Genomic DNA, 12772 nt, shown 5'->3' on the forward strand with positions numbered 1-12772 from the left:
AAAAAAAAAAAAAAAAAAAAAAAAAAAAAGTAAACAGAGTCAACCTTATCTATTTACATTAAAAGAAAACACCAAATTTCACTTAAGGGCCAACCCTATTTACATTAAAACACCAAATTTCACTTAAGATACTTTCAAATTCTATATAATTATGTTTCGAGAACTCAAGCAGAACATATTAGAAAAATTCTAAGTATCAAAACTACATGGTTGAATATAGCACAAATTACTTGAAAGACTAAGGAACTAGACCATAACTGTACATTTCTGAACACTGCAATTTATTAAAGTTTTCAGACAATTCTTCATAATAATTGTACAAGTTTCATTGCTATTAAAAAGATTTTAGAATCATGTTAGCATTTTTGGCCCCTAAGTTCTAATCATTCTTAAAAGTTTAATGCAAATATTTGAAAAGAAATTTAAATTTCCAGGAAACAATGACTTCTAAGGTTTTCTCTTTGGAATATTATTTGCTTTATAGGATGTTTTTGAGCAATTAATATTTTGTCCTATTTAACTGCATGAAATTAAGTGGAGTAAAATAATAATGCCTATTTAATAGCAATACTCAATACATTGAATATATGCTTTGAGATTTTTGAAGACAAACATTTATAGGGTACTTTATGGGCATAAGTACTTTCACTATAAAAACTTTGAACATTAAGACTTTAATGCTTGAATTAAAGAAGTATTTCTGCTTATTAATTTTATTTATTTAAAATATTATCACTAGGGTATTTATATTCTGCTTACCTTATTTTTAAAGTACTGTCTGGCATAACTCTTCACTTGTAAAACACTGCGACTTCCAACTAGCTTTGCAATTTTGGTCCACCTTCGGCCAAATTTAGCCTATGTTGTCAAAATGGAAAAGAAATAGCTTTTGATTAGCTTACTTAATATTCCAAACTACTGCCATATTAAAAAAAAACCCTATCTTTATTTATTTTCTAAAGCACACAATGAAGCCTCACGTACAATACATAGTTAAGACTCCTAAAATCAAAGCCCACATTCTTCTTTTCAAATCTTGACATCTGAAAACAGACCAAAATGATTTAGAAATTTGTTTTCTTTTTATAGCTACCTAAATGAAGACCCATCACTTCTATGTATTCCTAACATTATGTATTGGTAGTGTACATTATGATGTTCCAAATTTAAGATAACTTAAAAAAAAGTGCCTAAAAGGGAGGCAGGTTATATTTTCCAATTGTAGAATCAACTGAATATGTTCTGACACTAATTTCAAAATATTTTTTTTTTACCCAGATTCCATCTGTTACAGTAACTATTACATGTTCCATAGCAGATACTTTTACACTATACAGATATCACAGTAAACTGACTTACAAGAGTGAATCACAAATGAAGCGACCTGCAACCAACATCTCCCTACACCCCTCCACTGTCAAAGGCTGTATACCTACTTATACTGAAGCTGTGCAGGGAAAAACTGAGAACTTGAGGGAGCTCTGGTGTGTTCTGCAGTACAGACAGGAACGCATTATAATTTTAAAGTGAGACAGGATTTTTAGGTATCAAGCCTATCATTTGATACATAAATCTCCTTTACATTATCTCCAACACAAGATATTCTCTACTTCTCAAAGTAGCTCAACAATCCTTTCTTAGAATTCTTAAAACTATTTAAAGAAGAAAAAAAAAAAAAACCCACAACAATTCAGAGAAGCTGATTCCAGGGCCAGATTTACAGGTCAGACAGTCATGACTTACGGCAATAAATCATCTTCAAAGTTCTGACCTAAATGATAAAACTTAATTTATACACTTATTTCTGGTATTCATTAGAAAATCTGACATATGGACAATTTCTTAAAACTGAAAGTACTTCTGAGAAAATGATTACTAAGTATAAATTAATTATTTAAGATTGTTCTTAACTAATACCTAACTGAGATCAACTTACTGAAGATTTAGTTATCTGTATTGTGTGATGAAGGCAAATAGGTAACTTGGTAGCATGGATCACTTTTGGAAACAGGAAGGATTTGGATAAAGTTTGACTAGTTAGGATTGCAGGGGCTTGGACACTATGAAAATTGGAGAGGGGACACTAACAAGAGGAGCAAAGAAAACATTTACCAATTTAAAAAGAGAGCAAAGGGACAAGACAGAGAAGGAAAAATCTTTCATCATTCAGTACCACATAATTTCCTTCTCTCAAGCCTGACAGAATTCAGTCTATAAACAAATGATACTAATAGGTTAAAAAGCTGGGAATACAACCAATGGTTCCATGTATTTTTGTGGGAAAATATTCTAGGTTTAAAGTATCTATGTATATAGACAGATAGGTAGATAAAGATATAGATATCTACATATGTACCTAAATAAACAGACACTTGCTTTTACAGGGACAAAGTATCTCTGGAAGGATATACAAGAACAGATGACAATGGTTACCTGAGGCAAAGAGAACTAAAGGTTGAAACAGGAGTCAGAGGGAGACTTAACACCCTACAACTTTACGTACCATTTGACTTTTGAACCATGCAGATACAGCCTTTATAACTACCACCAAAGTCAACAATAACCTAAAAATTCACAACCCGTGTGTGTGTATGGGTGTGTGTGTGTGTTCTGATCTTTGGTAATGAACAAAACACCAAAGTTGTCAGCAATCTTAAATAAATGACTAGTTAATTAGATTATATAAATGATAATCATGCAACAGACTAAAATACCAATATAAAAAAATCAACAGTACAGGAGAAAAATCTCAGGAGATAAAACCCTCAAAATAGTTTATGTATTTATATAAAACATCACAGAACATACATGGCATGGTGATGTTAACTATAAAAATACAAACACATTTTATTTCCTGTCATCTGCAGAAATATTAACAATGATGTTTCAATTTGCATTCATGAATCCTACATAATATTACATAAATATTCTATATATGTAATATATAAATATATATAATTTCAAAATTAATTAGTACAATACTGGGTAACATGTAAGAAAAAGATATAATCTACTATTGACAGTTAAAAAAAATTCCTGCATGTTTTGTTAAGCTTCATTATATTACGGAGTTTTCTCATTATCAGAAACTTACGCACATATTTTTTTCCATTATGCAACTTGTGGACGTTTAAATAGATCTCAGTGAGACATTCATGCAAAAATAATGTTTCTGGTCTTTAATTACATCCACTGAAATATTTAGACTGTGTGCACAATGCCAAATATCTGAATTAAAAAAAAAACTCAGCTGATCACCCAGACGGTTCCAAATATACATGTTTTTTCCCTAGAGGAAAGATCAGGTGACCAAATAATTTTGCCTTTTAATCCAGGTAGTTGGTGTCATGTATGCAGATATAGTACAATTTCTTGGATTTTATTAATACAAAAAAGGGGTGAAAATCAATATTGATCCAAATCTATTTTAATATTTTATTTACTTAGGTATGAGTTAAAAGGAATTCACTTATATTATACTACAAACATCACTCTAACTACAGAAAAACTATAGATATGATCACTGTAATTAGAAAGAAATTTCCAGTCTCTATAAATTAATTTAACCTTATAATTCTATCAATATTTGCTTCTAGAATTATTTTACTATAAATTAAAAATTGCTCTATTTACCAGCCCTTGTTCAAACAGCTCTTTTTCTTCTATCGTCCACTTTACTGAGTAACTGGCTGGTTTTGTAGGAGAGTGTACCCTGAGGGGAAAAAGAGGAGTTGCAAAAAAAATTTCTGAAATGGAACATTCCATATTTATGCAGCTAAAGGTTATACAAAGCCATGGGCTAAATTTAATACTTTGAGTCTAAGAATTAAAAAGAGAAGAAGAAGGCTGCAGTCTCTACCTGGGGGAACAGATTTGCCCTGTCTTGTATACTTTTCTAGCTCAGGATGGTAGGAGCCCCCAAAAACATAATCCTTGGGTCTGAGTGAAGATAATACTAAAAGACATCAAAGGAAGTCAATGTGATAACAAGTAGGCTTCCTCAGACTGGACACAAAGCAGCAGATGTTAATATATTTCCAAATCCAGAGTTTAAATTGGCTTGTCAACTGGCATGTCAGAGTTTAAACTGGCTCCAGAAATATCATCTCTCTTATTCTTCTATGTAAATCTATGTAAATATCAAGCCAGAAAACAGGTAAAAATACTGTGACATTACATTTATTGCTTTTGAAATGCAGGACATTAAGAAGTTAAAAAGTGATGAAACTCACTAATTTAATTCAAGCAAACCATTAATCTTTTCATTGACTTTATTTGGTTTCTGTTGTCTGTTCAGCAAAATGCAAAAGCCAAAGTCTGCTCAGGGCTCAAACTGTTGGTAATTGGAAATCTACCCTCTAAGGGATTATAAACATGAAAGTTTAGAAACACCAAATAACATCAAACTTTCTGCAATTGTAGGGAAAGGATGTTTATAAAACAGTTAATACTTAATTTCTCTAGATAATTTTTGAAAGCCACAAATTCAATTTAAATTTTTGTTTGAAACGACTGAAAACTAACTGACAGGGCAACAGGAATCAAGTCAATTCCGAACATATTAAAGGGCAGCTTTATAAAAATGTTCCCCACAAATCCCTAGAAAACCACCTTTTTGTAGGGCCCTAAAAAAATTCCAATAAATTAATAACAATAATAAAATTATCTTGTGACATTCCAACATCTGTACAAGAAATTTTGACTTTATATTTTTGTATAACCCAAGGTCAAGAGGGCTTTTCCACAGGCCAGCTATAACTTTTTGCTTAATTTTTCCATAACTTTTAACTAATCAAAAAGATTTTAAAATATAAAACATAAGTACATACATGATTTTTGCTGGTTTCTGCAGACTGCACCACATGAAAAAAGAAAATAAGGAAGCTTGTGAAGAAGTTTTTAAAAATACAATTCAGACTTTTAAAAGTATTATAAATTGATTTTACCTCTTCATGTATTTTTTATCATCTTCCTTTTGATCAAGCCAGAATTTTCCTGGAAGTGACTTTTTGGATAAATAATACCTGTGTAATTATTAAGGAACTTTTAAAAAAATAATAAAGTCCTATAATTTTTATGCAACTTAAAGCAGGCACTCACATACTTGTGAAAGTCACACTTGAATTCTAGCTAAACCAGGTCTGCAAAAATTATGACAAAAATGTTTATACCTCACAGGGTTGTTATATGGATTAAATATTACATGTGAAGTCACACATGACACAGTACCTGCACAAAATGTGTGCTACATAAAAGTTAGTTTCTCTTCCTTATTTAGTGGCTAAGAGAAGATATATCCTCAATGTTTTATTTAAATCTTTTTTCCTAAAACACATGGAGAATGTAACAGATGAATCTGATTGGTTGTCCAGGGTAATTTAGGAGTATTTGCTTTCATATTTCTGAAAGTAACAGAGAAGAGTTTAGGGTTGCTCTCTATCCTAACAAAAATAACAAACGCTTGGGTCAAATTTACCAGAGAGTCTCCCTCTCAGACTTTTTAAACCTAGCCTATACTGCAATACTTTAGATTAGTCTGAGATATTCTTCACTTAACAAATATTGTATTTTGTGTACATGTATTGTGTACATGAGGCACTATGCTAGGTACTAGGTGCTGAGGACAAAGAGAGAAAACATTAACCCTGTCCTCCAAGAGCTCACATAGCTTTTATTCTCATTATTTTGTTCCCAAATCTGGAAATGAACCAGTGACTACTTAAATATTCATTAATCTAGAATGGCACTGTTCAACGTATTAGCCGATAGCCACATGTGTAGCTACTGAGTACGTGAAATGTGGTTAGTACAAACTGAGATGTACTGTAAGTATAAAATACACACTGGATTTCAAAGAGTATAAAACAAAGAATGCAAAACATCTCAATAATGTTTATATAGTGATTAAATGTTGAAACAATATTTTAAATATACTGGGTTAAATAAAATGTTATTACAATTACGTGGCTACTAGAAACTGTAAATGATATATGACTTGCACTATTTTTCTACTGAAAAGCAATGATCTGGGCTATAACTGTAATGTTTGGGGAGAGTTAGAGAGTAAGAAAGCCTAGAAAGGGCTAACCTATGATAATTAAAGGTACAAAGACACCCCGAAAACAATGTAGCAATAACTGGTAATAAAAAGAATAGATATTCTGGCTTAAAGAGGAGATAAAAATCCATGAAACACAGGTGAGTTGAAAATAAACCACTCACTACTTATTAGAGTAGTATTAATAACCTTTATAAATCAGAAATCTTTTTGTTCAATCCTTTCATTTTACATATAAAAAATGGAGTCCTAAAAAAGTTAAGTTGCAAACATCACAAATAGATGAAAGAAATAAGGACAAGAAGCCAGTGGCTGAACTGTGAATAAGGACCTACAACTTCTGGTGAAAAAAATCTTCATTCTATAGTTTTCTGCTTTTTACTTGGATTGCTCCCATTAACACCTGTAAATCGGTAGAGTAAGAAGTGAGAACTTTTACATATTTTAATTCTATGTCCTTGGACAAATTAATGTCTCATATAACTGAAAATGGAGGTTTAAACTGAATGATTTGGACTTCGACTAAAGATTCTAGCTGATTTAAAACACTCTACAGGGAATTCCCTGGCGGCTCAGGGGTTAGGACTCCATGCTTCCGCTGCAGGGGGCACAGGTTTGATCAGGGAACTAAGATCCCACATGCTGCGTGGCATGGCCAAAAAACGTTAAAACATGAAACACTCTATAATTTCTACTCAATATTAAGATAGTATAAAGAGTTGGTTGACAACAGAAACTCAAAAATATTGAGTCAGATCTCAGACTTAGTGGTAAAACAGAATAGGCAGGTAACACATTATATACTAGCAGTTATATACTATCTGGTAACTAACAGTGGTCTCTTCTGTAAGTTTTGCATTTATGGATTTTTAACCCTGAAATCTTTACTTTCCTCATAATCATTAAAGGATACTCTTCTTCCAACAACATTTTCTCAATGACAGCTCTGTTCTCTTCACTGATGGTGCTATCCAGAGTCCAAGGCTATTAAAAAAAGGAAGAATAAATTTCTTTATTTACTGCTTTTTGAAATTATCTTGTTTTGTTAAATAAAAATACACAATACAATGATTACAAATAATAAAGCTACCATTTACTGAGCACACAGACATATCTTTGATTCCCACAATAATGCTATGAGATAGGCATTACTTCTTCACAGATGCATCCATAAAGGCATTCACTGACATTTCAAGCAGGAGAGAAGAGACTTGAGCCTTGGATTCCAAGGCTCAGGCTCCTACCCATGATAAAGTAATAATGGCTATTCTGTATGAGGAACTTTTAGGTATTAGGCATTTTGCTAGATACTTCACCTATTCCCAAAACTCACCACAATTCTTTTTTTCCCTTAAGCCACAATCTCTCCTTAAATAATCATACTCTTTTTTAACTCTCAAAACTTAAAAATTTTCAGCCCAGGTCTCTTCTCCAAGCTCTATTTAGACTGTTATAACTAACTGCTCACTCAAAATTTCCACTTGGATTTCTAATAGGCTTCTTTCTAAAAAAAATTTATTTATTTATTTATTTATTTAATTTTTGGCTGTGTTGGGTCTTCATTGTGGTGTGTGGGCTTCTCACTGTAGTGGCTTCTCTTGTTGCAGAACACAGGCTCTAGGCACATGGGCTTCAGTGATTGTGGCACGTGGGCTCAGCATTTGTGGCTCGTGGGCTCTAGAGCGCAGGCTCAGTAGTTTTGGTGCATGGGCTTAGTTGCTCCGCAGCATGTGGGATCTTCCCAGACTGGGGCTCGAACCCGTGTCCCCTGCATTGGCAGGCGGATTCTTAACCACTGTGCCACCAGGGAAGCCCCTCTAATAGGCTTCTTAAACTTAACACATTCAAAATAAAACTCACCATAACATACATTCACCTGCTTCTCCCCCTGCCTTCCCAATTTTGTAAACAGTACTACTAGTCACCAAGCTATTCCAGCTAGAAACCCAGGAATCATCCTGGATTCTTTCCTTTTTCCTCAATCCCCACACCCAATTTATCAAGCAGTTCTGCCTCCAAAACATAATTCAAATCTGTCAACTTCTACCACAACCTTAGGCCAAGCCACCACCAAATCGTGCTTAGATTCCTACAAATGTTTCCTAACTAGTCTCTTTGATTCCCCTCATTTGCCTTTCCAACCTTGTCACAGCTGTCATCCCCTCCCCTTTCCCACTATATTCTAGACACTGGGTTTCAACCAGAGCCTTTGTGCTGCTATTCTTTCTGCCTAGAATATTTTTCATCAATTCTTCACATATCTATTGTTTTCAACTTAAATGTCACCTCCTCAGTTTCCCTCACCAACTTTATCTAAAGTAGATTCCCCACCTTGTAACTCGCAGTCAGCATCTTGCTTATGTCCTTCACGATTTATAATTAGTCTACTTGTTTACCACCTGACTCCCCTTTAGAATATAAGCTCCTTGAGAGCAGGACCATGTCTGTCTTGATTACAGGTGTATCCCCCAAACTTGGCCTAGTGTCTGGCACATAGTAAGTACTTGATAAATAACTGTTAAATGAAGAAACGAAGCATGCAATGATCCCGATTTTTTAGATGAAGAAACTAAGGTTCACAAATCTGATAAGTGGTAGAGCAATGATTCATACCTAAATCTAACTGGCTCCTAAGTTGATTCCTAAAAGGCCATTTTTTCAAAGTGAAAAGAAGAAAGAATAAATTCCTTCTATTTTTAAGTTAAGAGAAAGGTTTCAATATATTACCTCTGTGACTGCTGAGAATTAGAACCAAGTTTAAAAAAAAAAAAAAAAGAGGTACTCTGGGTACTCAGTAATGGCTTAATGCACCTGATATTCCCATAAAATACTTACAATAAGACCATTCTCAGTTCTCCACGATGAGTCAAGATAGTGGTCTTGTAAAACAGATGCTGTATTTTCATCACTTCTGTAATAATTAAGAAAATGGGTATGAAAGTGAGATTATACCAGTTAATGAACATAATTTACAGAGCACAGTGACTGGAAGGTTTCAGATGTTAAGCAAATATTTAGTTCCTTTCCCCCCTTAACAGATTTAACATTGCAGATGCCTGCTCTACCTTTGGCCTGTGAAATATATAGTGGCTTTAATCCACCCTATTTCAATTGCTAAATATCAGACTTCTCCTTCTCCCAATAAACAACTTCATGAGGGAAAAAATACCTCCAAACAGCAACTACAACATATTCTGTGGCTATGAACCAACACTTCAGATTTCTTTTGATGAATATGCATGTGTATACAGGAATTCAACTTTACAATTAATTCTTTTAGTTATATCTGAAGCATAGAAGCCACCCATCAACAGTACCACCCTCAAAAAAAAAAGCCAGAACAGATAGAAGAACCAAAAGAAAATACTCAAAGGAGGACAGTACAGTGAAGAGATAAGAAATGTGATGCTTTAGTAACAACTCACATAAAAAAAAATTAACTTGGGTTACTTGGGGGCTTTTCTATGTTCATGGGGGATTAAACTTTAATTCTCACTCTTTTCACTAATTAGACGTTTCTAAAGTCACCCTGTTCACTTCATATGGAAAAAGCCTGAATAGTTAAGTTTGAGGAGGCCCAATCTGTGATATAATTAAATTTAATATTTGCTTCTGTACGTTTTGAGGTTATAAAGCTTCCTAGTTACTGACTTTTCTCAGTCTAGTGTAAAGAATTTGTACCTCTTAGACTGCAAAAACCTATCTACAGGTTTCTCTCCATCTGGCATATATATAAGGTTTATTGTCTGTCTCATCCAATAAGAATGTTAGCTCTATGAGAGCAAGGACTTAGTTTGGATGACTGCTATATACCCAGGGCTTGGCATATAAAAGATAATCAATATTCGCTGAATGACTGAATGAACAAGATAGGTGGGGCATGGATCACACAGGTCTCTAGGAGTTAAGGAATAAAGATTTTATCATAAAGCTAATTGAGGACTGAAGGGAATAACATGATAAGGTCTGGATGTAAGAAAAGATTGCTCTAACTTCAGAAAAGACTAGAAGGGGGTCAAAGAGACAAGAAGTGGTTAAGACGGAGTGATTATATAGATACTAGAGAGAGGTGACAGTAATTCAGACCTAAAGAACAAACAGTGTGAACAGGAAGAAGTGATCACATTTGAGAGGATACTCAGAATCAACAGACCCTGATAGGAGAGAGGTAAGGAAAAGGGATAAAATCTAGGTCTGTGCCTTGCATGACTAGGTGGATGGTGCCACTCATTGAACTGGGGAACTTGGAGAGGCAGGTTGGGTAAGGAAAGTTTCTATAAAGTGAAGCTGAGGTGCTTGTGGAAAGCCCAAGGGCAAACAGATTCAGAGAATTGGATAAATGGATGTGAAGCTCAGGAAAGAGATTTGGGAAACATCAGCATGTATTGGGTGGAACTTAAGAAACTGTTGTTTTTGTAAGTCAAAAATGGTGGAACGTTGGGAAAATTTCATATGGTCCAACTTAACAGAAATTTAAGTCTTGAGAGATGGGACTGTGTGGTTAGTGAGAAGTCTTACGACAAAAATCCCTTGGAACATTATGATTTAAAGAATAAGCAGAAGAAATGGAGGATGACAAAGAAGGGAAACCAAAACATTTCAATGCCATCTTCTAACTTTGGTAACCAGCACTTAGCAAAGACTTAAAAGTGTTTTCACTTAATCCTCAAGGGTTCCACAGATGTTATAATCAGCTGTAACTACACAATTCAGAGGGGCAACTAAGTGTTCACTCACACCAAATGCCATATGATCAGAGTCCCCAACACCAAGGAGCAACTTTCACCAGAATATAATGTTAATGATGCTCTGTGGAATTGTATAAGGCAATGGCTCTGACCATCAGGAACCCGTAATCTGTTATTGGTTGCCTGAGACTAATACGATTACAGGTGCCACCAGCAGACTTAAGGCTCAGCAGAATAATGAGAAAGGAAAGAAAAAGGAAAAAGAGAAATAAAACACAATCAGAAAAATAAAGAGGAACCCATGGAAAGGGGTAAAGCCAATGCTCTCAGATGATCTTTAGTGTTTCCAAGGCCAGCTCATTTCTCTCTGGACTGCAGATAAGAATCCCTCCCATTTATTTCACAGACTTATTGTGAAAAGTAAATCCAATCATGCATGTAACAGCACTTGATCAAGATTAACTTGATCTACACAAATGTGAACAATGATTGTTATTAAAGGCTTATTCGTTTGTACAGACTCGGACTGCTTTGCCTGAAGATTTGGGAGAGAATGACTAAATGAACTTTAGACCCACTATCTTGGTGCCTCATGAGCAGGGTTAGTACTCTTCTCCACAATTTACAGAGGCGCTATTATCAGGTTGGACCATGTGAAATTGCTATTTTATAGGTCAAAAATGGTCTAAGATTGGCAGTTTTACATGGTTCAACCTAGAGACTTGTAATGAAGTTGTTCATAGCTACAAGCAACATAGATGGCTGAGTTTAGAATTGAGGTCTTCCGATTCCTGACCAGTCTAGGCCTCTTCCATTACTAATAGAAGATTCTGAAAGCACATTTTTAAAATGGCATGTATCAACTTCTCTCTCTGCAAGCGAGGAGTCAAACAGCTAGATGTCTCAAGCTGGAGGATGCTGTTTAAAATCACACTGGCCTGCTCTGCAGGAATTGGTAAATAAATTATGACCCCCTCACTGGGTCCTCAAAATACTATCCCTGGTGGGATGGTAAAGAACACAACATTTACAGAGCACCTACCCTATGCTAGAGCACATCCCATAATTATTTCATTTTATCTTCACAATAACCGTATGAGGTACATAACATGATTGTCAGCTAACACATGAGCTGAGGTCCAAGGTCACACTGCTAGTAACTGGCAGGGTCAACCCAGAGCTGTCCAACTCTAAAGTCCAGCCCCTTTCCTTCAAGTCACGCTGCTTCTCGGGAAGTTTTTCGTAACTATCCCTACATGGAAAAGGTAACCGGTGGCCGGTAGGGATAAAACGACACGCCCAAGGTCACACGGCCTGCAAGCGATGGAACAAGACTCCTAAGCTCGGGTACTGTCCAGGGGCCGCCCTTGTTCTAGTTATTGTTGGGCGGTGGCAGTAATGGAAGAAGGAATCTAATTGCTGAAGAGTGGACAACGCGCTAGGCGCGGCCGGCGCCCTCACGGCATGCCGGTAAAAGGTTAAAGGGCCGTCAGTCACTAGCCTCCGGTACCCGCACCCTGGGCTCAGGAGGAGCCCGCAAGCGGGATAGGCGAGGCGTCTCCCTGGCCGCTAGGAGACCCTGGCCCAGCGGATGGTCTTCCGCTCCCCTGGCCCCTGCTGGAACCGCGATCTTTCTAGGATACCCTCCTCACATCTGCGCCCCTCCTCGTCTCTGCAAGACCCAGTCTCTACGCCTCACCCAGACTGTGCCGCCACTGGCACCACGTCCCCTTCGATATCCACATCCGCCTCTTCCGCCGCCATGATGGAACCTGACCCCGGCCGTCTTCTCGAGAGATCCCGCGAGAGGTGGAGGGCCTGAAGGCGGGGTCCTATGCGTCACGGGGCGGAGTCGAAGCCTCGGCCAGCCCTTCCCTTGCTCAGCAGAGCTTTCAGTGAAGCGGGGCTTTCAGAGAAAAAGATGCTGCGGAACCGTGTGGCTTGGCCCTTTTGACTTTTGTTGACTTGTAAAGACCTTGGCAAGTAACCCAGGCTGGGGTTTTGAAGAGACCGTGCTCTTGCATAA

The 12772-nt window shown here is 36.2% G+C and overlaps 1 protein-coding gene across 2 annotated transcripts in view; it reads right to left on the bottom strand.

Annotated features, from left to right (window-relative positions):
- The window catches only part of MYSM1 (Myb like, SWIRM and MPN domains 1), a 42340-nt gene extending 29806 nt beyond the window's left edge, over nt 1–12534 (bottom strand). For both annotated transcript variants that reach the window (XR_003004663.1, XM_024756226.1), the window contains exons 1-7: nt 12446–12534; nt 8894–8969; nt 6972–7042; nt 4947–5024; nt 4830–4853; nt 3634–3712; nt 760–858 (exon numbers count right to left, since the gene is read on the bottom strand). Coding sequence is in view for 1 of the 2 variants with exons in the window: in XM_024756226.1 (XP_024611994.1) it covers nt 760–858; nt 3634–3712; nt 4830–4853; nt 4947–5024; nt 6972–7042; nt 8894–8969; nt 12446–12510 (492 nt within the window). In the remaining variant the exon portion in view is untranslated. The remainder of the gene's footprint in view (nt 1–759; nt 859–3633; nt 3713–4829; nt 4854–4946; nt 5025–6971; nt 7043–8893; nt 8970–12445) is intronic.
- Between the last annotated feature and the right edge of the window lie 238 nt (nt 12535–12772).

Source organism: Neophocaena asiaeorientalis, unplaced genomic scaffold (genome assembly GCF_003031525.2).
Source record: "Neophocaena asiaeorientalis asiaeorientalis breed wild unplaced genomic scaffold, Neophocaena_asiaeorientalis_V1.1 scaffold205, whole genome shotgun sequence".
Taxonomy (NCBI): domain Eukaryota; kingdom Metazoa; phylum Chordata; class Mammalia; order Artiodactyla; family Phocoenidae; genus Neophocaena; species Neophocaena asiaeorientalis.